The following is a 23,991-nucleotide window of genomic DNA, read 5'->3' on the forward strand; positions in this document are numbered from 1 at the left end:
TTAAACGCACTACCTGACAAACTAGAGTACACCAACAACTAGTACGAAGTCGTTTTCCATTTATCTGTGTATAAAAAAAAAATTAAACGAGGCTAACTTCACAACTATAATTTGATTTACACCTGTGTGAATACTTCATATAACAAAATACAATTGACTGCAAAGTTTAAATGGGCAGAAATTTTAGTTACATTTAACCTACGGACACGTGCCAGTCATGTGACAGCAACATTCAAACAAAATGGCTGATTACAAATGCGGAATAAAATTAGATTAACATACTTCATTAATCTAATTTAACAAGATTTTAACTAACGTTTTTGAGAACGTTCAAGATGAAATTATTACTCATCTATGTCGCTATTTTATTTCAAAAATTAAATGCACAGTACCCGTTCCGTAATGTTTCGTTGTCATTTTCCGAGCGAGTTGAAGACTTGGTTTCCAGACTAACTCTCGAAGAAATAGCTTCACAGATGTCTCGGGGCGGAGGAGGTGGGGACGGGGGCCCCGAGTTGCCCATAGAGCGCCTGGGTATCGGTAAATACAGGTGGGACACCGAGTGTATCCATGGAGACATGGTTGACAACGCTACAGCCTTTCCACAGTCTATTGGCCTGGCAGCTCTTTTCAGGTAGAATAACTCACCATAAATTCTCAAAGAATTCAGACACCTAAATATATTTTTCCGATTCTTGGGATGCAAAATAATCCCATAAGTCCATGTCCACAAATTTAGTGTCATTCTGACAAAATGCACTGCATTGAAGTTGGCATATTGCTGTGTATAATGTCACTCTAAAGATGTTGTGTGCTTTTAAATATCATACCTTTGATACTAGTTGCAATGGATATTTTTGCAATTGATTAAAAACCATTTCATTTGTTTAATTTTGTTTAAAAGCAGTTTTCAGGCCTTTTCCGCCCTATGCCACAGGTCCGAACTTCGTCCCCATTCCCAATGCAAATCTGGTTGTTTTTTTCCCAATTGCAGAGCTCCAGATAAGGTTTTGTGAAATTCTTAACGTAACTACCAGTTTTTCAAAAAGAATTCTTAACTCTGAAATTTTATTCTTAACGTTACTACTAAGTTTTGGAAAATATATTCTTAACTTTTCTAAATGACCTAAAATAAATAATAATGGTTATTTTCAAGCAAAAAATAAAAATACTAGCAACTTTATTTATACGAGATCAACAGTGTCTATTCAGTATTATACAATTTTATTTTTCAAATACCTTCATATGCCCAAACTGTGCTTAGATTGCATGCCTTCGATGAATTTTTACATATTTCACAATTAAAACGTCCGGGTCTTCCCTTCAATCTTTTCAACGATTAGCCACGGGAATCGTCCTTCCACTCGTTCAATGTTTTTTTTGTTTAAGCTTGGACCCTTCGTGTCGCGTTTTTTTAGCTTTTCCGACTGTGTCGGCAACTGAACATACAACATCGTATAAGATCTTTTCTATAATGTCTTTCTTAACATTCAACTTCGGCTCACTTTGGGAACAATATGTTAAAAGCGTGTTTTTGCACGCCTTGCAGTTTTTTAGAATGCTCTCTGGGCGCAGACATTGTTTTTTGACAGACTGTACACGCCGCTTTTATTGGAAAAAATGCGATTTGTTAAACAAACCCGATAACAATTCTATATAAGCACCGAAAAGATCTTAAATACGCGAAAAGAACTCAATAAAAATCGATACGAACTGATGTAAAAATAATATTCGTAACTTAATTTTGTAATTCTTAATGGTACGACAAGATATTAAAATAAATACGTAACGGACTTGAAAATAATTCGTAATTATGAAAATACGACCCTTATCTGGAGCTCTGCAATTGAAAAAAAATTCCCAATTCCAAAACAAAAACATTTGTTTTGTTTTTTTAAACCTTTAAATATATAAGTTAACCTGATCCAGTGTAAAAATTAGACAAATATTGCATAATTAAATTATCTGTTGCCTTGAATTTGTTTAAAAACCAGTAAAATATGTTTATTTGATTATTTAAGACTTTCCTTATTTTCCCCCAAATCCGGCGTTTCGCGCGACTTTTTTCCCCTCAAAAAAGGCCAGGCCCTTTCCCCAAAATCAGATTTAAAAAACCTGCACTTATCACACATGTTCATAATATTTTGTAAAATTTTAATAATATGTTATCAAAATAGTCGTTTTTTACCAGTTAATGGCTTCTTTGAAATATAAGAAACACTATTTACATGCAATTATTTTTTCCCAATTGAGCCAGTTTGGCAATTTTTTTTTTCCCCAAAATGGGTTTTTTCACGACGCGAAATTCCCACAATTCCAGTGTGGCATTTTCCCAAAATGGAGCGGAAAAGGCCTGGTTTTCTAAAACAAATCTCCAACATATATCTATATAAAATGTGTCAACCCAACAAAGATGAGCTTGTAGTATGAACTATTAATTATGTAGTTTCAAAATCAAGATAAATAACTGTGCTTATCATCATTTGTGTGTTTGTTTTTGGATTATTATACAACCTTCAAATATGGTACAATACAACTAAAGCCTTTTTGTAAATTTCAAGTTTTAGAAACTCTAATTTTACATTTTGATTTTCTGTTCTTTCTTTGCACATATCCCATTGCCATGGAATTCTCGATGAGAATCAATGACATATGTGTAAAAAGTATGAGAAAATGTATTTTAAGTCCATCATTGCTGAAGCAAGTAGCCAGTGCTGTGTCCAATGAAGTGAGAGCCTTCAATAATGACTATGTGAGGCGGGGTTTGTATGAAACCCACACTGGTCTAAACTGCTTCAGTCCAGTTATAAACATCATGAGACACCCACTTTGGGGAAGAAATCAGGTATATACAGGTTTGCTATTTGAAATGCATTATACCCTGTTTGCAATTTTGGTTTATTTTTTTTTTAAACTAACCCTTCTGTTGACTAACAGATAATACAATATTAAATAGCAATTACCGGTAATCAACTTTGCAATGAATACGCACACACATGTTATGAACCACTTCCATAATATTTTCTGTTAGGAAGGAACCATCCACTGATATTATTAAGGTACATAAGAGTTCAAATGAATCTGAATGCACAAAATCATAGTTTATACATGCACTGTTAAACCTGAACTTTTATTTCTTTTTATGATCTCACCTGAGCACAATATGCTCATGGTTGGCTTTTGTGATCATGTTTTGTTCGTAGTCCGTCATGCATTCTTCAGCGTCAACTTGTTACATCTTGGACAATTTCAAAAATGCTTCTGGTTGCTTGAAAAACATGGCTACCAGGAAGGGGGGGCGAGCATTTTTACTTATATGACTATGGTAAAACCTTGTTTATACTCTTGATGCCACATTTATTGTCCAATCTTCATGAAACTTGGTCAAAAGATTTGTCCTAATAATATTTTGGATAACTTTGAAAATTGTTTCAGTTACTTGAAAAGCATGGCCGCCAGGGAGTGGTGCATTTTTCCTTAAATGGGTATATAATTTATTGCTATAGTACAACCTTGTTAACACTCTAGAGGCCACATTTATTGTCCAATCTTCATGAAACTTGGTCAGAAAACTTGTCACAATGAAATCATAGAGGGCTTTGAAAATGGTTTCAATTGGTTGAAAAACATGGCCGCAAAGGGGCAGCACATTTTTCCTTATATGGCTATTGTAAAAACTTGTTAACACTTTAAAAGTCTTCATGAAACTAGGTCAGAACATTTGTTCTAATATAACTTGGATGAGTTCAAAAATGGTTTTGGTCTCTTGCAAAATATGCCAACCACAATGTGCTCATGAAGAGCTTTTGTGATCGCCTTTTGTCAGTTGTGCATTGTACAGCATCAGCATTTGCTTTGTTAACACTTTAGAAGCCACATTTATTTCCGATCTTCATGAAATTTGGTAATAAGATTTGTTTAAATCGTGTTCGTGTTTTGTCCGTAGTCCGTCATGCATTCTTCAGCATAAAAGAATTATCTAGGACAAGTTCAAAAATGATTCAGGTTGGTTGGAAAACATGGTCTCCAGGGTGCGGGGCATTTTTCCTTATATGGCTTTAATAAAAACTTGTCAACACTCTATAGGCCACATTTATTGTCCGAACAACATGATACTTAGTCAAAAGATTTTTCCCAATGATCCCGTGCACTAGTTCGAAAATGGTTACAGTTGCTTGAAAAACATGGCAGCCATGCAGGGGGCAGGGCATTTTTCCTTATACAGCTAAATATGGCTATAGTAAAACCTTGTTATCACTCTTGAGTCCACAATTATTGTCCAATCTTCATGAAACTTGGTCTGAAGGTTTGTCCTAATAATATCTTGGATGTGTTCGAAAATGATTCCGGTTAGTTTGAAAGCATGGCCGCCAGGGGGCGGGGCTATTTTCCTTATGTGGCTATTGTTAAAACTTGTTAACACTCTTAAAGTCACATTTATAGCCCAATCTTTATGAAAATTAGTCAGAACATTTGTTCTAATGATATCTTGGATGAGCTCAAAAATGAATTTGGTCTGTTGGAAAACATGGCCGCCAGGGGGCTGAGCATTTTTCCTTATATGGCTTCAGTAAAATCTTGTTAACACTAGTAGCAACATTTGTTGTCCGATCATCATTTTCTAAAATGGTTCCAGTTGCTTGACATACATGGCCACCAGGGGCGGGGCATTTTTCCTTATATAGCTATATATGGGTATGTAAAACCTTGTTAACAATCTAGAGGCCACATTTATTGTCTGATCTCCATGAAACTTTGTCAGAAGATGTGTCCCAATGATTTCTTGGACGAGTTTGAAAATGGTTCCCATCGGTCGAAAAACATGGCCACCAGGATGTGGGGCATTTTTTCCTTTTATGGCCATAGTAAAATCTTGTATACACGCTAAAAGTCACATTTATAGTCCAATCTTCATGAAACTTGGTCAGAACATTTGTTTTTATCAAATCAATGATATCTTGGATGAGTTGTAAAATGGTTCTAGTCTGTTGAAAAGCATAGCAGCCAGGGGGCAATTTATAGTTCACTCTTCATGAAACTTGGTCAAAACATTCGGTCTAATGATACCTTGGGCTGCACAGAACAGGTCAGTTCCTTTGCAGGGGTTTTTTTAAGAAAAGGGGGAAGACGCTGGACGCTGGGTAAAAGGGGAAAATCTAGCGCGAAAGAGACATATTTGGGGAAAAAATAAAAACTGTTCATTTCAATGTCTATAACTCACCTACAGACTTCAGTTGTTTTTTTTAGAAAAAGAGGCAGGTCTCTGACCTTTTTGTTCTTAAACACATGAACAAGTATGATATTAAAGTCAAAGTCCTAAATAAAGTTGCAGGTGTAGATCTAATAATGGGAAATGTTTTCAACTGTGGCCGGGGAACGATGTCAATATTATGATTTCAATTTCGTGATGAATGGGTTGACGATCTAGATCTGTTACAGTATTGGAAGGGAAAGGTGCGGCTGCTGCCGATTGTCTACTTTCACTTTCACAATAATCCGACAGTATTAATCGATGTTGATTACATGTACCTCCGAATCCTGCTGGGTTTCAACGGTTTTTGATGATTCATTCTTAAAAAATGCGTCAATGCAATTAATATTTTCCGAGTCCGAACGTTTTATTTTGTTCGTGTATGAACGCCAATTGTGAGACTTTTTTTCTGTTTTAACGTTTATATCTTGGCTTTGACATAACCCGGATGAAAATTCGACTGGTTTCCGGTAATTAATTGACGAAACACCCTTCTCGCGCAAGACCGGAATCCAGTAAAATAGTCACATGATTAATACGATAAGTTGCCCGGTTTCCATGACGTAATTTAAGAGCTATATATAGAATCACTGGGATTCCCAGATTTGAGCGTTCGTCGGGAGAGAGCGAGATCGTTGTACATGGTACAAATTGGATAAGTGTCGACTTCCTAAAACAAAAAGAACATTTCTTTGAGGGAAAAATATTATATTTTGGTGAAAAACTATATTTTTGGAGGGGAAAAGGTATTTTTTAGGGGAAAAATTCTGGTTGGGGAAGACGCCGAATATCGGCGTCACTTTCTTAGTAAAAAAAACCCCTGCTTTGTATCTCAGGTGAGTGACTTTGGGCCTTTCAGGCCCTCTTGTATTAAAATGTTTAGCAGTTGTGACAGTTTCACATTCAACCCTTGGTTTCAAGTTCAGTGTCATTATCCATTTAAGTTAACAACCTCCAACGGATTTCAGGAAACATATGGTGAGGATCCATATCTGTCTGGCACCCTTGCCAGAGCATTTGTTGAAGGTCTCAAAGGGGATAACCTCAGGTATTACAGGGCTAATGCCGTTTGCAAACATTTTGCAGCCTACAATGGACCTGAAGATCTTCCAGAATCGAGGCTGAGTTTTAATGCTCAGGTCATGCATGTGTTTATTACTATATTTTTTTTAATTATTATTACTAATTTACGTAATTCTGATTTGTTATATTGTCATAAAATTTGCATCAATTTATACCAATCTCTGTTTCTGTTATTTATGTTATTTACTAGTTTCATTCACACACACATTATTTTTGTTATAATACAAACTGCTTAGTTTCAATAATCAAAAACAGATAGTTGTGAGTTAAAATCGGATTCCAGTTAATACATTTTAAGGAAAACCACATTTAATTGAAAGTGTTTTTATTTGTGAACACAACTGTTTCAGGTTCCAATACGAGATCTATTCACCACTTTCTTCCCTCAATTTAAAGAGTGTGTGAAGAGTGGAGCATTAGGAGTCATGTGTAGCTACAACAGGTACTTGCACGTTTTTTGACACATTTGTAGTCCCTTAGAAAGTTACTTTTAATAAAAGATCTTTCTTACTAAATTCAAGCTTTAAAGGCTTTGTTTCAAACCCTTAGTTACTGATAAGCAGACAACAGCATAAAACCTGAACAGACTGCGAGTTACTTTCAGGCTGCTGTGGTTTTATGCTGGTTGAAAAAGCCATTTTCACTTTGCTTCTTATGGGAGAAATTTAACTCTTGTACTATCTGTCCAAATTTATTTGGTTTACAGAGTATGTACTTGAAACATCCTGTTCCAGAGACAACTGTTGGTCTTTTAATGCCAGTTTAATTCACCCAATACACTGTGCAACTTGTTAATGTCTCATGCAAAAGTGAGTACCCGGTATGTAAGGTTTTAGCAAGGGATTGAATCTCTGAGTTCTTTGGCCAGTGTGTTATCACGTACCATGCTCTTTCTTAGATTCAGGTGGTTTACACATGTCCTAAAGAAAAACAGACTGTGGTTTGTTTTTAGTTGTTTTAATTATAGTATGCAACAGTTTTATCTATTTATTTGAACAAATAAAAATTGTAGTATGCTGTTAATATACAGGACATTAAACAATAGAAAACTATTTATGGCACAGGTTATATTTACTATATAAGTCTTATATAGTATATAGGTAAACCTCATGTAACATGTAGTATATGAATCTTCACAGTTTATTTTCAAAACATTTTTACTTTTTTCTGTTTTAAAACACATGCTTACATTTTCTATAAAAAATTATGTTAGAAACTGTTCTGCAAACATGTATTCAACAAGCACTTTCTCTTTTGATTCAGTGTTAATGGCATTCCTGCATGCGCTAACAAGATGTTGTTGACAGATGTCCTTCGAAACCAGTGGAACTTCACAGGATTTGTCATTAGCGACTCAGGCAAGTCCTGTTATTTTGAACAAACTAACACAGTAAGGAAACTTCAAATAATTTTATGGAAAATGTCAAACTATTCGACCAAAACCAGATTGAAAATTGATGCATGTATTTAAAATTTAATGAAAAATTTACTATAAAGCAAAATAAATATAATGTTTCATATTTGTTTCCTGTAAATAAATTAGAGTGAAGTACTGGTTGCGTACAATGGTCATCTATTCATGTACACTATCACAACATTACAATTCTTAGACAAGAGTAAAAAATAAAATCAAAATTATAATGCTCTAAAACTTCTTGTAAGTCAATGCTAGCATGGTAGTTAACACCAATAACTATGTAAAACTTTAGTAGGAACAATGTGTTAATACATGCACCCTTGTTTACTTTACGCACATGCATTATGCCCAGTTTTCTCAGAACACGACTCATGTGCACATTCTGATGTATTTTTAATGAGCCTATGATATTCTTTATTTTAAATAAAGGAATGGGTTGGAGAATACAAACCCAGGCCTTGGTTAGGACTATTAATCTATGTTAAGGTCATCAAAATAGTTTCCATCATGACGTTCCATTCACAGGTGCGCTGGAGTTCATGATTCTGAATCACAAGTTTACACTAAGTCTTGAGGATGCAGCTGTGTACAGCGTTTTGGCGGGGGTCAACTTGGAACTGCACGCGGGCCAGTACGCTAGGGGAGTTTTTGATTGGCTGACAAATGCTGTAAAGGATGGAAAAATTTCCGAGGTTTGTGGAATATTTCATTACTTACTTGCTGTATGTAGTATGGAGTCTTCTTGTTTTAACCCTTACAGTGCGGGAACCGGATTTTGAAGGCCTTTGCAAACAGTTTGGATCCAGATGAGACGCCACAGAACGTGGCGTCTCATCAGGATCCAAACTGTTTGCTATTCTGATAGTGTTCTTTGAAAAAAATCGAAGAAAATGCTAATTTTAGAAATTTAGCAGAAGACATTTTAGCAGACGACAAATTTCCCAGCATGCAAAGGGTTAAGCAGGTTTAATTAAACATTTTGAGTGTTGTAATTGGCTACACTGTTTTATGACCAACTGCATGAAATGATGTCATAAACCTAAAATGATTTCAGTAAAAATCATAAAAAAAAATTATGCATACAGTTTTGGTTAAAAGTTTTCATAGTTTGAAAACATTTGTTAAAATAGTTTTACAATCAGTGTCATGTCAGACCATACTAAATTAAATAGGAAATATGTTAATAAGCTCACTAACACTCATCTGTTACTTTAAAAAAAGGTATACAATGATAACTCATGCCAGATCCTAAATTTAGTTTCTTTTGTATTGATACTTGTAAAGAAGGAAAAATTAAATATTAAATTATTTATTTTTTATTGAATGCCTGTGTTAAACTTTTAAAAAGATAAAGCAAATCAGATGTGTTTTACAAAATGTCATCATGTGCTTGAACTTTTACTTTTATTCCTACATATACAGTTTGTACATGATACGAAGATCAAAACACAATATAACTTCATGTATAAATGAACAAGGGTAAATACAAACATAAACAATATATATGGATGTTAAAATCAACATCAGCAAAACAGAGAGAAATTTATTAAAATTATTATTTAATAAAATCGCGATGCTGTGTTGTTTTTTGTTACTTAGAAGTGTCTTGAAGATGTCTCATCTAGGAGGCAAAAGCCAAGTTCTAGTCAGGCAGCCAGGAGTATCGTGTTATCATAATCCTTATGTTAAGTTAGATATATAACCAGCCAATATATTACCTAGCACCGAAACACGAATTGCTAGACAGACGATGCCTGGCTGTAAAAAAATAATATTTAAGTGTACTGTATATAATATATATATCTTAATATAAACTCAAGGTAATTTAGTGAGTCCCCTACTGTAAAAACCTTTTGCAGACTAGTGATGAAATCCTTGTATGATTGAATTTGTAAACGTTTATGTCAAGAAACATCCGGAGTATATAATTGCACTGCTCAGAAAGATTAGAGCGACACACCTGGTTGAAAGCACTAAGTCCGTTTGTGTCTATTATGGTATTCCATAACTGTTCATGAGTGTTAGAATTCACGTTACCGAGCAGAATACGATTGTGCACTATATTCGAATTCACTCCATTACAAAGTGCACATGTATTTATATGTGCGGGCATAGTAAGTCCTCTAATTACTCGAATTGTCTGACTACAGATAGAGGAGAGTTCAGGATTATTTCTGGCAATAGTCCATAAACTACACACTCTGTCGGATCATTATATTGTTGACCCAAGAAAGGGGTACTTATCCGAACACTCTTGAAACAGATTTATATTTCTTGTTTGTGTAACGTATCGGCGGAGCTTGGCTTTCCACACACTTTTCACCGGGAACAGGCCTTCTGCAATGTATTGATCCATGATGTGGTGAAGTTCGTACTTGCACAATATTGCACATATCTCAGGAATAAAACCATGGTGTTGTTTGTCAAAGTTTTAATTTATATGAGTCTGCTGTTAAACAAATGTTTGGCCATGTATGTATTTGGCAGGTTGCAAAGTTGTCCTAGGTTTGTCACAAGTTGCCTCGTTTGCTGAAAAAAGGCAGGTATACTTGCTAATCATTTGACATGAATACTTGGTTTTGACTAAAACCACATGCTAGCAGTCACAAAATAGAGAGTAACTGGGCATAGGAGTGTAACAGAATAACAGGTTACTGCCGCTCGATTGGTCATGGTCTTCTGGGGTACTTCTTAAATGTACCAAGGGTACTCTTAAGTGTAATTTAACGTACCCCAGGTACGGAAAAGAAACTAACTTGTACGCGGTCAATTTAGACTGTACTCGAGTGTTTTCCCACCCAAAATCAGAAGTCATAAAACGCGTTACTGAGTACAAAACAAAATACTCATTGAACTTTACAGGCTAAACATGCTTTTTTGAGTAGGAGGAGTATATTTCACTAATATAGAGTACCCGGGGTGCATTTAAGTAGTACCCGAGCGGACAATAATGCGTTACTGTCTCATATTTATGTAGTGTATCAGGTGAGGCTTAAAACTATCAAAGGATAAGGCTTGCTGAGCCATTTTTAGCTCACCTGGGCACAACATGCTCATGGTGAGCTTTTGTGATTGCCTTTTGTCCGTCGTCCGTTGTGCGTTGTGCGGCGTCAACATTTGACTTGTTAACTCTCTAGAGGCCACATTTATTGTCCAATCTTCATGAAATTTGGTCAGAAGATTGGTCTCAATGATATCTTGGATGAGTTTGAAAATGGTTACGTTGGCTGCCAAGGGGCGGGGCGTTTTTCCTTTTATGGCTATATATGGTATAGTAAAATCTTGTTAACACTCTAGAGGCCACATTTATTGTCTGATCTTCATGAAACTTGGTCAGAAGAATTATCTCAATGATATATTGGACAAGTTTAAAAATGATGCTGGTTGGTTGAAAAACATGGCCGCCAGGGGGCGGGGCATTTTTCCTTATATGGCTATAGTAAAACCTTGTTAATACTGTAGAGGTCACATTTATTTTCCGATCTTTATGAAACTTGCTCAGAAGATTTGTCCCAATGATATTTTGGATGAGTTCAAAAATGGTAACCTTTGCTTAAAAAACATGGCTGCCAAGGGGCGGGGCATTTTTCCTTATATGGCTATATATGGCTATAGTAAAATCTTGTTAACACTCTAGAGGCCACATTTATTGTCCAATCTTTATGAAACTTAATCAGAAGATTCATCCCATTAATATCTTGGAAGAGTTCCGAAATGATGCCGTTTGGTTGAAAAACATGGCCGCCAGGGGGCGTGGCATTTTTCCTTATATGGCACATTTGCCTTGTTAACTCTCTAGAGGCCACATTTATTGTCCAATCTTCACGAAATTTGGTCAGAAGATTAGTCTCAATGATATCTTGGATGAGTTCAAAAATAATTACGTTTGCTTGAAATACATGGCTGCCAAGGGGCGGGGCATTTTTCTTTATATGGCTATATATGGCTATAGTAAAATCTTGTTAACACTCTAGAGGCCACATTTATTGTCTGATGTTCATGAAACATGGTCAGAAGATTCATCTCAATAATGTCCTGGACGAGTTCGAAAATGATGCCCGTTGGTTGAAAAACATGGCCGCCAGGGGGCGGGGCATTTTTCCTTATATGGCTGTATTTAAACCTTGTTAACACTCTCGACCACATTTATTTTCCGATCTTCATGAAACTTGCTCAGAAGATTTGTCCCAATGATATCTTGGATGAGTTCAAAAATGGTAACCTTTGCTTGAAAAACATGGCTGCCAAGGGTTGGGGCATTTTTCCCTATATGGCTATATATGGCTGTAGTAAAAGCTTGTTAACACTCTAGAGGCCACAGTTATAGTCTGATCTTCATGAAACTCACTCAGAAGATTCATCCCAATAATATCTTGCAGGAGTTCAAAAATTATGCCGGTTGGTTGAAAAACATGGCCACCACGGGATGGCATTTTTTCTTATATGGCTATAGTAAAACCTTGTTAACACTCTTGAGGTGGCATTTATTTTCCGATCATCATGAAATTTGGTCAGAAGATTTGTCCCAATGATATCTTGGATGAGTACGAAAATGGTTTTGGTTGCTTTTTTGAAAACGTTGCCAGTTGGTTGAAAGACATGGTTATGAAATCTTTGAAGATACATTGTTTATTCAGTAGCTTCAATAAAGTCGTGCAAGATTGCATTAACTAAACAAATGCAAATGTAGGAAATGAATTTAAGATAAGGTAGTTCACAAGTAAAAGGTTAATGTAGCCGCTTAAGAAATATGAAAGAAATTTCTGTTACAAACTGAACAGAATTGTTTTTGTCAGTCTGTGAAAAGAAACTGAAACAAGAAATGCACTAGTAAAATATTTATTTTGAAACCAGCAGTAAAAAAGACATGCATTTAAAACAAGGTGAATAACAAGCATCAGTCATTAACTAAATATGTAGCAGAACAGATGTAATGCAACTATTTGTAAACATGTGTATGTGGTTTTGGGAAAATACCACAGAATAAATGAGCATATTTGAGAATCTATTCTATTAGCACAGTGCTAAGTTCTTGTAACTGATGTACAGAAGAATTACACGTATAATGTTAGTGCTAAATAATCACAAGCAAAAGGTAAAAAGTGTAACTACTTATGTAATGAAAATGGTAAATTCTACTTTAAGGATATGAAATCATACGCTCAATAGAATGGTGAAGTTTGTTTATTTTAACATTTTATAAATAAATCGTATAAGTGAAAGAAGAATATGAAGATGAAAATAGAATGCAAATATATATATTTACAAACACAATGTTAAACATTGAAACATGAAATGTGAAGCAAACAATGAGGAGATTTTAATGTCAAGTCACATTAATTCCACAGTTCACACGCTCAACTGTGGCCCTCTCAGGAAGAGACAAAGGGTGACTGGTGCATTCTGTGATATGAAAGTGTCAATGTCCTCTCCATGAAGGGCTGATATATATATATATATAATATTACCATAGTTGAAAATCTATACGAAATTAAAGCTATAGTTGATTTGTAGGAATTTGTGTCATTAAATTAATATTAAATATTGTCTTATGAAAGCAGTGCTCAGTTGAGCTAAAATACACAAAACACTAAGTGACATATAGGTATACATTACAACACTAAAAAGACTTATTTACAGCAGATTTTTTTTAATGTCAAGTCACATTAATTCCACAATTTCCACAAGCTCAACTATGGCTCCTCTCATGAAGAGACGAAGGGTGACTGTTGCATTCTGTGATATGAAAGTGTCAATGTCCTCTCCAGGAAGGGCCGAACTCAAAATCTCACTGTCTACTGAGTAGCATTCCCCGTTATCTGCCAGGAGTTCTTTTGTCTCCTTGTCCCCGCCAACGCCTTCAATTGTGACGACTCTTGTTGCTAATGGAGCCTCAGCAGCATGAAAGTACATCAAAATAGTTCAATTATTAATATTACTACAATGTATGGAGGTAATAATCATTTTAATGCATATCCCTCGATGTTATAATGTCCCCTACTGAAAGATTATTAAGAATTGACAGGGCGTACGCTTCATGAATACAAATGACCGTGTGCAGTAACACAATGGCAACTGAAATGTTAAGTTCTGTTTAATGTTTTTCATTTCTGAAGACTATATATATATATATATATATATATATATATATAATTATATATATATATTAAGGTTAAAAAATGATAGTTAAATATGGAAAATAACTTATTACTGATAATCACTTGCATTAAGCAATATTAGAAAATCATTTATGTCTAATGTAGCAAAAGGAAGTGTGACCCACAATAAGAATGATGCAAATTGAGTAAAAAAAAATTCTCTGGGTATAAGTTTCATAAATTTCATTAACGACTGTAAAATTCTATGTTTTCATGTATTCTTGTATTAAGGATTTACAATACTGTTACAATTATCAATTGTTAATTAACACTGACTGGAGATTTTAAAGCATTAAAGGTTCATGTCTGTTCCACAACTTGCAACAGATTCATTCATTTGTCATACTCTCCATGAACACTGACAAATTCTCAAAAATAGATTCCTGATTGGTGGCATAAGTGTTGAACGGTTAAGCACTATGTAAAAGGAAAATAAAAACATATTTGTAAGAGTTTATAATTGCAATCTTACATACCTGGATGACGCTTCTTGAGGTGAGTGACAGCGAAGCCTCCCCTCTGTGTACATTGGTCACAGCATTTGTGTCCTAGATAAATGTTCCTGGCCTGTGGGGCATGTCACATGCCTCTTGCCAGAGGGTCAGTTTGACTCTCCGACGATTGTCGGAGATTGTGATGTCTTTGATCCTTGTCGGGGTACTCCCAACATTGACCTGTCTTTCCTGGTCCTCCTGGAAAAGCTCAATTTTATTACACAGGGGAATAAGATCATGTGTTGGTATAATTCCAGTGTCCTGTCAATAGAACATGCTTTTATTGCGTTATTGAAATTAATATATGCAATTGTTGAAAGTGCCTAACCTATACATATTCATAAAGAGATGAATTTATAATTTTTTGCTCACCTGAGCACAACGTGCTCATGGTGAGCTTTTGTGATCGCTTTTTGTCCGTCGTCCTTGTGCGTTGTGCGGCGTCAACATTTGCCTTGTTAACTCTCTAGAGGCCACATTTATTGTCCAATCTTCATGAAATTAGGTCAGAACATTGGTTTCAATGATATCTTGGATGGGTTTGAAAATGGTTACGTTTGCTTGAAAAACATGGCTGCCAAGCGACGGGGCATTTTTCCTTATATGGCTATATATGACTATAGTAAAATCTTGTTAACACTCGAGATGCCACATTTATTGTCTGATCTTCATAAAACTTGGTCAGAAGATTCATCCCAATAATATCTTGGACGAGTTCAAAAATGATGCTGGTTGGTTGAAAAACATGGCCGCCAGGGGGCAGGGCATTTTTCCTTATTTGGCTATAGTAAAACCTTGTTAACGCTCTTGAGGCTACATTTATTATCCGATCTTCATGAAACTTTCTCAGAAGATTCATCCCAATAATATCTTGGACGAGTTTGAAAATGATGCCGGTTGGTTGAAAAACATGGCCGCCAGGGGGCGGGGCATTTTTCCTTATATGGCTATAGTAAAACCTTGTTAACACTCTAGAGGCCACATTTATTTTACGATCATCATGAAACTTGCTCAGAAGATTTGTCCCACTGATATCTTGGTTGAGTTCAAAAATGGTAATCTTTGCTTGAAAAACATGGCTGCCAAGGGACGGGGCATTTTTCCTTATATGGCTCTATATGGCTATAGTAAAATCTTGTTAACACTCTAGAGGCCACATTTATTGTCCAATCTTTATGAAACTTGGTCAGAAGATTCATCCCAATAATATCTTGGACGAGTTCGAAAATGATGCCGGTTGGTTGAAAAACATGGCCGCCAGTAAATATATGGCTATGGTAAAATCTTGTTAACACTCTAGAGGCCACATTTATTGTCTAATCTTAATGAAATATGGTCAGAAGATTTGTCTTAATGAGATCTTGGATGAGTTCGAAAATGGTTACGTTTGCTTGAAAAACATGGCTTCCAAGGGGCACGGCATTTTTCCTTATATGGCTATATAAGGCTATAGTAAAATCTTGTTAACACTCTAGAGGCCACATTTATAGTCTGATCTATATGAAACTGGGTCAGAAGATTCATCCCAATAATATCTTGGACGAGTTCAAAAATGATGCCGGTTGGTTGAAAAACATTGCCACCACGGGGGCGGGGCTATTTTCCTTATATGGCTATAGTAAAACCTTGTTAACACTCTAAAGGTCACATTTATTTTCCGATCATCATGAAACTTGGTCAGAAGATTTGTCCCAATGATATCTTGGATTAGTTTGAAAATGGTTTTGGTTGCTTTAAAAACATGGCCACCAGGGGCGGGGCACTTTTCCTTATGTGGCTATATATGGCTATAGTAAAACCTTGTTAACACTCTAGAGGCCACATTTATAGTCCAATCTTCATAAAATTTGGTCAGAAGATTGGTCTCAATGGTATCTTGGATGTGTTCGAAAATAATTATGTTTGCTTGAAAAAAATGGCTTCCAAGGGGCGGGGCATTTTTCCTTATATGGCTGTAGTAAAACCTTGTTAACACTCTAGAGGCCACATTTATTGTCCGACTTTCGTGAAACTTGGTCAGAAGATTTTTCCCAATAATATCTTGTTATCTCAGGTGAGCAACTTTGGGCCTTTCAGGCCCTTTTGTTTAGTATGTGTGGTAAGCCTTATTAATTACAAGACTATAGGATAGTAGATAGGATGTTATTCTGTTATCATACCTCTTCACACCATTTTTATATAAATAATAAAATATATAATTTAAAAATATATATGATGCCGTTTGGTTGAAAAACATGGCCGCCAGGGGGCGTGGCATTTTTCCTTATATGGCACATTTGCCTTGTTAACTCTCTAGAGGCCACATTTATTGTCCAATCTTCACGAAATTTGGTCAGAAGATTAGTCTCAATGATATCTTGGATGAGTTCAAAAATAATTACGTTTGCTTGAAATACATGGCTGCCAAGGGGCGGGGCATTTTTCTTTATATGGCTATATATGGCTATAGTAAAATCTTGTTAACACTCTAGAGGCCACATTTATTGTCTGATGTTCATGAAACATGGTCAGAAGATTCATCTCAATAATGTCCTGGACGAGTTCGAAAATGATGCCCGTTGGTTGAAAAACATGGCCGCCAGGGGGCGGGGCATTTTTCCTTATATGGCTGTATTTAAACCTTGTTAACACTCTCGACCACATTTATTTTCCGATCTTCATGAAACTTGCTCAGAAGATTTGTCCCAATGATATCTTGGATGAGTTCAAAAATGGTAACCTTTGCTTGAAAAACATGGCTGCCAAGGGTTGGGGCATTTTTCCCTATATGGCTATATATGGCTGTAGTAAAAGCTTGTTAACACTCTAGAGGCCACAGTTATAGTCTGATCTTCATGAAACTCACTCAGAAGATTCATCCCAATAATATCTTGCAGGAGTTCAAAAATTATGCCGGTTGGTTGAAAAACATGGCCACCACGGGATGGCATTTTTTCTTATATGGCTATAGTAAAACCTTGTTAACACTCTTGAGGTGGCATTTATTTTCCGATCATCATGAAATTTGGTCAGAAGATTTGTCCCAATGATATCTTGGATGAGTACGAAAATGGTTTTGGTTGCTTTTTTGAAAACGTTGCCAGTTGGTTGAAAGACATGGTTATGAAATCTTTGAAGATACATTGTTTATTCAGTAGCTTCAATAAAGTCGTGCAAGATTGCATTAACTAAACAAATGCAAATGTAGGAAATGAATTTAAGATAAGGTAGTTCACAAGTAAAAGGTTAATGTAGCCGCTTAAGAAATATGAAAGAAATTTCTGTTACAAACTGAACAGAATTGTTTTTGTCAGTCTGTGAAAAGAAACTGAAACAAGAAATGCACTAGTAAAATATTTATTTTGAAACCAGCAGTAAAAAAGACATGCATTTAAAACAAGGTGAATAACAAGCATCAGTCATTAACTAAATATGTAGCAGAACAGATGTAATGCAACTATTTGTAAACATGTGTATGTGGTTTTGGGAAAATACCACAGAATAAATGAGCATATTTGAGAATCTATTCTATTAGCACAGTGCTAAGTTCTTGTAACTGATGTACAGAAGAATTACACGTATAATGTTAGTGCTAAATAATCACAAGCAAAAGGTAAAAAGTGTAACTACTTATGTAATGAAAATGGTAAATTCTACTTTAAGGATATGAAATCATACGCTCAATAGAATGGTGAAGTTTGTTTATTTTAACATTTTATAAATAAATCGTATAAGTGAAAGAAGAATATGAAGATGAAAATAGAATGCAAATATATATATTTACAAACACAATGTTAAACATTGAAACATGAAATGTGAAGCAAACAATGAGGAGATTTTAATGTCAAGTCACATTAATTCCACAGTTCACACGCTCAACTGTGGCCCTCTCAGGAAGAGACAAAGGGTGACTGGTGCATTCTGTGATATGAAAGTGTCAATGTCCTCTCCATGAAGGGCTGATATATATATATATATAATATTACCATAGTTGAAAATCTATACGAAATTAAAGCTATAGTTGATTTGTAGGAATTTGTGTCATTAAATTAATATTAAATATTGTCTTATGAAAGCAGTGCTCAGTTGAGCTAAAATACACAAAACACTAAGTGACATATAGGTATACATTACAACACTAAAAAGACTTATTTACAGCAGATTTTTTTTAATGTCAAGTCACATTAATTCCACAATTTCCACAAGCTCAACTATGGCTCCTCTCATGAAGAGACGAAGGGTGACTGTTGCATTCTGTGATATGAAAGTGTCAATGTCCTCTCCAGGAAGGGCCGAACTCAAAATCTCACTGTCTACTGAGTAGCATTCCCCGTTATCTGCCAGGAGTTCTTTTGTCTCCTTGTCCCCGCCAACGCCTTCAATTGTGACGACTCTTGTTGCTAATGGAGCCTCAGCAGCATGAAAGTACATCAAAATAGTTCAATTATTAATATTACTACAATGTATGGAGGTAATAATCATTTTAATGCATATCCCTCGATGTTATAATGTCCCCTACTGAAAGATTATTAAGAATTGACAGGGCGTACGCTTCATGAATACAAATGACCGTGTGCAGTAACACAATGGCAACTGAAATGTTAAGTTCTGTTTAATGTTTTTCATTTCTGAAGACTATATATATATATATATATATATATATATATAATTATATATATATATTAAGGTTAAAAAATGATAGTTAAATATGGAAAATAACTTATTACTGATAATCACTTGCATTAAGCAATATTAGAAAATCATTTATGTCTAATGTAGCAAAAGGAAGTGTGACCCACAATAAGAATGATGCAAATTGAGTAAAAAAAAATTCTCTGGGTATAAGTTTCATAAATTTCATTAACGACTGTAAAATTCTATGTTTTCATGTATTCTTGTATTAAGGATTTACAATACTGTTACAATTATCAATTGTTAATTAACACTGACTGGAGATTTTAAAGCATTAAAGGTTCATGTCTGTTCCACAACTTGCAACAGATTCATTCATTTGTCATACTCTCCATGAACACTGACAAATTCTCAAAAATAGATTCCTGATTGGTGGCATAAGTGTTGAACGGTTAAGCACTATGTAAAAGGAAAATAAAAACATATTTGTAAGAGTTTATAATTGCAATCTTACATACCTGGATGACGCTTCTTGAGGTGAGTGACAGCGAAGTCTCCCCTCTGTGTACATTGGTCACAGCATTTGTGTCCTAGATAAATGTTCCTGGCCTGTGGGGCATGTCACATGCCTCTTGCCAGAGGGTCAGTTTGACTCTCCGACGATTGTCGGAGATTGTGATGTCTTTGATCCTTGTCGGGGTACTCCCAACATTGACCTGTCTTTCCTGGTCCTCCTGGAAAAGCTCAATTTTATTACACAGGGGAATAAGATCATGTGTTGGTATAATTCCAGTGTCCTGTCAATAGAACATGCTTTTATTGCGTTATTGAAATTAATATATGCAATTGTTGAAAGTGCCTAACCTATACATATTCATAAAGAGATGAATTTATAATTTTTTGCTCACCTGAGCACAACGTGCTCATGGTGAGCTTTTGTGATCGCTTTTTGTCCGTCGTCCTTGTGCGTTGTGCGGCGTCAACATTTGCCTTGTTAACTCTCTAGAGGCCACATTTATTGTCCAATCTTCATGAAATTAGGTCAGAACATTGGTTTCAATGATATCTTGGATGGGTTTGAAAATGGTTACGTTTGCTTGAAAAACATGGCTGCCAAGCGACGGGGCATTTTTCCTTATATGGCTATATATGACTATAGTAAAATCTTGTTAACACTCGAGATGCCACATTTATTGTCTGATCTTCATAAAACTTGGTCAGAAGATTCATCCCAATAATATCTTGGACGAGTTCAAAAATGATGCTGGTTGGTTGAAAAACATGGCCGCCAGGGGGCAGGGCATTTTTCCTTATTTGGCTATAGTAAAACCTTGTTAACGCTCTTGAGGCTACATTTATTATCCGATCTTCATGAAACTTTCTCAGAAGATTCATCCCAATAATATCTTGGACGAGTTTGAAAATGATGCCGGTTGGTTGAAAAACATGGCCGCCAGGGGGCGGGGCATTTTTCCTTATATGGCTATAGTAAAACCTTGTTAACACTCTAGAGGCCACATTTATTTTACGATCATCATGAAACTTGCTCAGAAGATTTGTCCCACTGATATCTTGGTTGAGTTCAAAAATGGTAATCTTTGCTTGAAAAACATGGCTGCCAAGGGACGGGGCATTTTTCCTTATATGGCTCTATATGGCTATAGTAAAATCTTGTTAACACTCTAGAGGCCACATTTATTGTCCAATCTTTATGAAACTTGGTCAGAAGATTCATCCCAATAATATCTTGGACGAGTTCGAAAATGATGCCGGTTGGTTGAAAAACATGGCCGCCAGTAAATATATGGCTATGGTAAAATCTTGTTAACACTCTAGAGGCCACATTTATTGTCTAATCTTAATGAAATATGGTCAGAAGATTTGTCTTAATGAGATCTTGGATGAGTTCGAAAATGGTTACGTTTGCTTGAAAAACATGGCTTCCAAGGGGCACGGCATTTTTCCTTATATGGCTATATAAGGCTATAGTAAAATCTTGTTAACACTCTAGAGGCCACATTTATAGTCTGATCTATATGAAACTGGGTCAGAAGATTCATCCCAATAATATCTTGGACGAGTTCAAAAATGATGCCGGTTGGTTGAAAAACATTGCCACCACGGGGGCGGGGCTATTTTCCTTATATGGCTATAGTAAAACCTTGTTAACACTCTAAAGGTCACATTTATTTTCCGATCATCATGAAACTTGGTCAGAAGATTTGTCCCAATGATATCTTGGATTAGTTTGAAAATGGTTTTGGTTGCTTTAAAAACATGGCCACCAGGGGCGGGGCACTTTTCCTTATGTGGCTATATATGGCTATAGTAAAACCTTGTTAACACTCTAGAGGCCACATTTATAGTCCAATCTTCATAAAATTTGGTCAGAAGATTGGTCTCAATGGTATCTTGGATGTGTTCGAAAATAATTATGTTTGCTTGAAAAAAATGGCTTCCAAGGGGCGGGGCATTTTTCCTTATATGGCTGTAGTAAAACCTTGTTAACACTCTAGAGGCCACATTTATTGTCCGACTTTCGTGAAACTTGGTCAGAAGATTTTTCCCAATAATATCTTGTTATCTCAGGTGAGCAACTTTGGGCCTTTCAGGCCCTTTTGTTTAGTATGTGTGGTAAGCCTTATTAATTACAAGACTATAGGATAGTAGATAGGATGTTATTCTGTTATCATACCTCTTCACACCATTTTTATATAAATAATAAAATATATAATTTAATAAAACACAATGACCATGACTTTTTTGGTGGTAATCAATGATTGATGTTTTATGACCTTGGACCTGTTGCACTTGATATTTTAAAGATATGGTCTTAGCTGTTTTTGTTGCTTGTGTATAAAATCTACTACATCATGGTTTCAAATTGATTGTCTTATTGAAGCTGATTAAAAAATTGTATACTTTATTGTTGCTTCTGAATGGTATGTCAAACCTCCAATTATAACAGGCACCTTTGTATCAGGTCGATATCAACATAGAGATATGATAAAGGGTTAATGTTATACCTCAACTGTACATAAAATATTTGTTAAGTTCAAAATTTAAGTCTACATATTCATTAAGGTTTTGAAAATGTTTAAAGCATTTTTAGCTCATCTATTTTTTGAAAAAAATTTATGAGCTATTGTCATCACGTTGGTGTCGGCGTTGGCGTCGGCGTCAAGTTAAGTTTTGTGTTTAGGTCCACTTTTCTCAGAAAGTATCAATGCTATTGCATTCAAACTTGGTACACTTACTTACTATCATGAGGGGACTGGGCAGGCAAAGTTAGATTACTCTTGCGTGCATTTTGACAGAATTATGTGCCCTTTTTATACTTAGAAAATTGAAAATTTTGGTTAAGTTTTGTGTTTAGGTCCATTTTATTCCTTAAGTATCAAAGCTATTGCTTTCATACTTGCAAAACTTACTAACTATCATAAGGGGACTGTGCAGGCAAAGTTATGTAACTCTGACTGGCATTTTGACAGAATTATGTGCCCTTTTTATACTTAGAAAATTGAACATTTGGTTAAGTTTTGTGTTTAGGTCCACTTTATTCCTACAGTATCAAAGCTATTGCTTTCATACTTGCAACACTTATTAACTATCATAAGGGGACTGTGCAGGCAAAGTTATGTAACTCTGACTGGCATTTGAACGGAATTATGGGCCCTTTATACTTAGAAAATTGAAAATTTGGTTAAGTTTTGTGTTTTGGTCCACTTTACCCCTAAAGTATCATAGATATTGCTTTCATACTTGGAACACTCTCAAACTATCATAAGGGTACAGTAAAAGGACAAGTTGCATAACTCTGGTTGTCATTTTTACGGAATTATGGCCCTTTTTTGACTTAGTAACTCTGAATATATGGTTAAATTTTGTGTTTCGATCCACTTTATTTCTAAAGTATCAAGGCTATTGCTTTCAAACTTCAAATACTTTCATGCTATTATGAGGTTACTGTACCTGGCAAGTTGAATTTTACCTTGACCTTTGAATGACCTTGACTCTCAAGGTCAAATTATTAAATTTTGCTAAAATTGCCATAACTTCTTTATTTATGATTAGATTTGATTGATACTTTGACAAAACGACTCTTACCTGACAAACAACAATAGACTCCACCCAAACCATCCCCCGTGCCCTCCCCCCCCCCCCCCTCCCCTCCCCCCTCCCGAATCCTCCCCCCCCCTATATTTTTTTTTTATTTGTTTTTTTTTATTTTAAGATCATCTCACAAATGACCACCACATCCTCACATTTTACCCCCCCCCCCCCTCCACCCCCACCCCCCCCAAAATTATTTTTTTTGAAACGGTTAAAAACACAAATATTTATTTTTATTATTTTATTTTTGAAATACCGTCCAACCATCGCACCCGAGAATCCCCGCACCCCCCCCCCACCCCCGAAATTTTTTTGCTTGAATTTTTGCATTTTTTTCGCATTTTTGGAAGATAATGTAATAAATGTCCACACCCCCACACTATACACCCCTCTTCACTCCACCTCTCCCTCCTTTGTGATTGAAATTGAGAGTCCCTTCTTCTTTAAAAAGAAAATAGATGAGCGGTCTGCACCCGCAAGGTGGTGCTCTTGTTATTTGAGAACACAGCCTTATAGGTGAATAGTATTTTTATATACTTTTTTTAATATGAGGCCATTACACCAAACCTGCATTCACAGAAATTATAAATTGTAAACAAGTGTATTGTCCCTTTTTACTTTTTTAATAACTTCAGCAGTATTCTAATATTTACATATGAGGCATGATGTGTTACAACTTATGCCACAAGTGTCATCTTGTATAAGCCTGCTCAGTTTGTGCAAGCTTATCCAGGATGATAATTGTCAACTACGATAGATTCATGTATAGAAGAAACCCCTTTGAAATAGAAAATACCCTCATGCAGCAGGTGTCACCCTGTATGAGGCTGTGCAAGTGCACATACTGAACATCAACAACCATTC

The 23,991-nt window shown here is 35.6% G+C and overlaps 1 protein-coding gene across 1 annotated transcript in view; it reads left to right on the top strand.

The window, feature by feature from the left end:
* The first annotated feature begins 211 nt into the window (after window positions 1-211).
* Window positions 212-23,991, top strand: part of LOC127850818 (xylan 1,4-beta-xylosidase-like) — a 40,433-nt gene continuing 16,653 nt past the window's right edge. Inside the window, exons 1-6 of the mRNA XM_052384155.1 lie at window positions 212-634; window positions 2,686-2,845; window positions 6,220-6,390; window positions 6,685-6,776; window positions 7,598-7,692; window positions 8,277-8,443. Coding sequence (XP_052240115.1) covers window positions 336-634; window positions 2,686-2,845; window positions 6,220-6,390; window positions 6,685-6,776; window positions 7,598-7,692; window positions 8,277-8,443 — 984 coding nt within the window. The 5' untranslated portion in view covers window positions 212-335. The remainder of the gene's footprint in view (window positions 635-2,685; window positions 2,846-6,219; window positions 6,391-6,684; window positions 6,777-7,597; window positions 7,693-8,276; window positions 8,444-23,991) is intronic.

The sequence above is a fragment of the Dreissena polymorpha genome, chromosome 11, assembly GCF_020536995.1.
Source record: "Dreissena polymorpha isolate Duluth1 chromosome 11, UMN_Dpol_1.0, whole genome shotgun sequence".
NCBI classification, from domain to species: Eukaryota; Metazoa; Mollusca; class Bivalvia; order Myida; family Dreissenidae; genus Dreissena; species Dreissena polymorpha.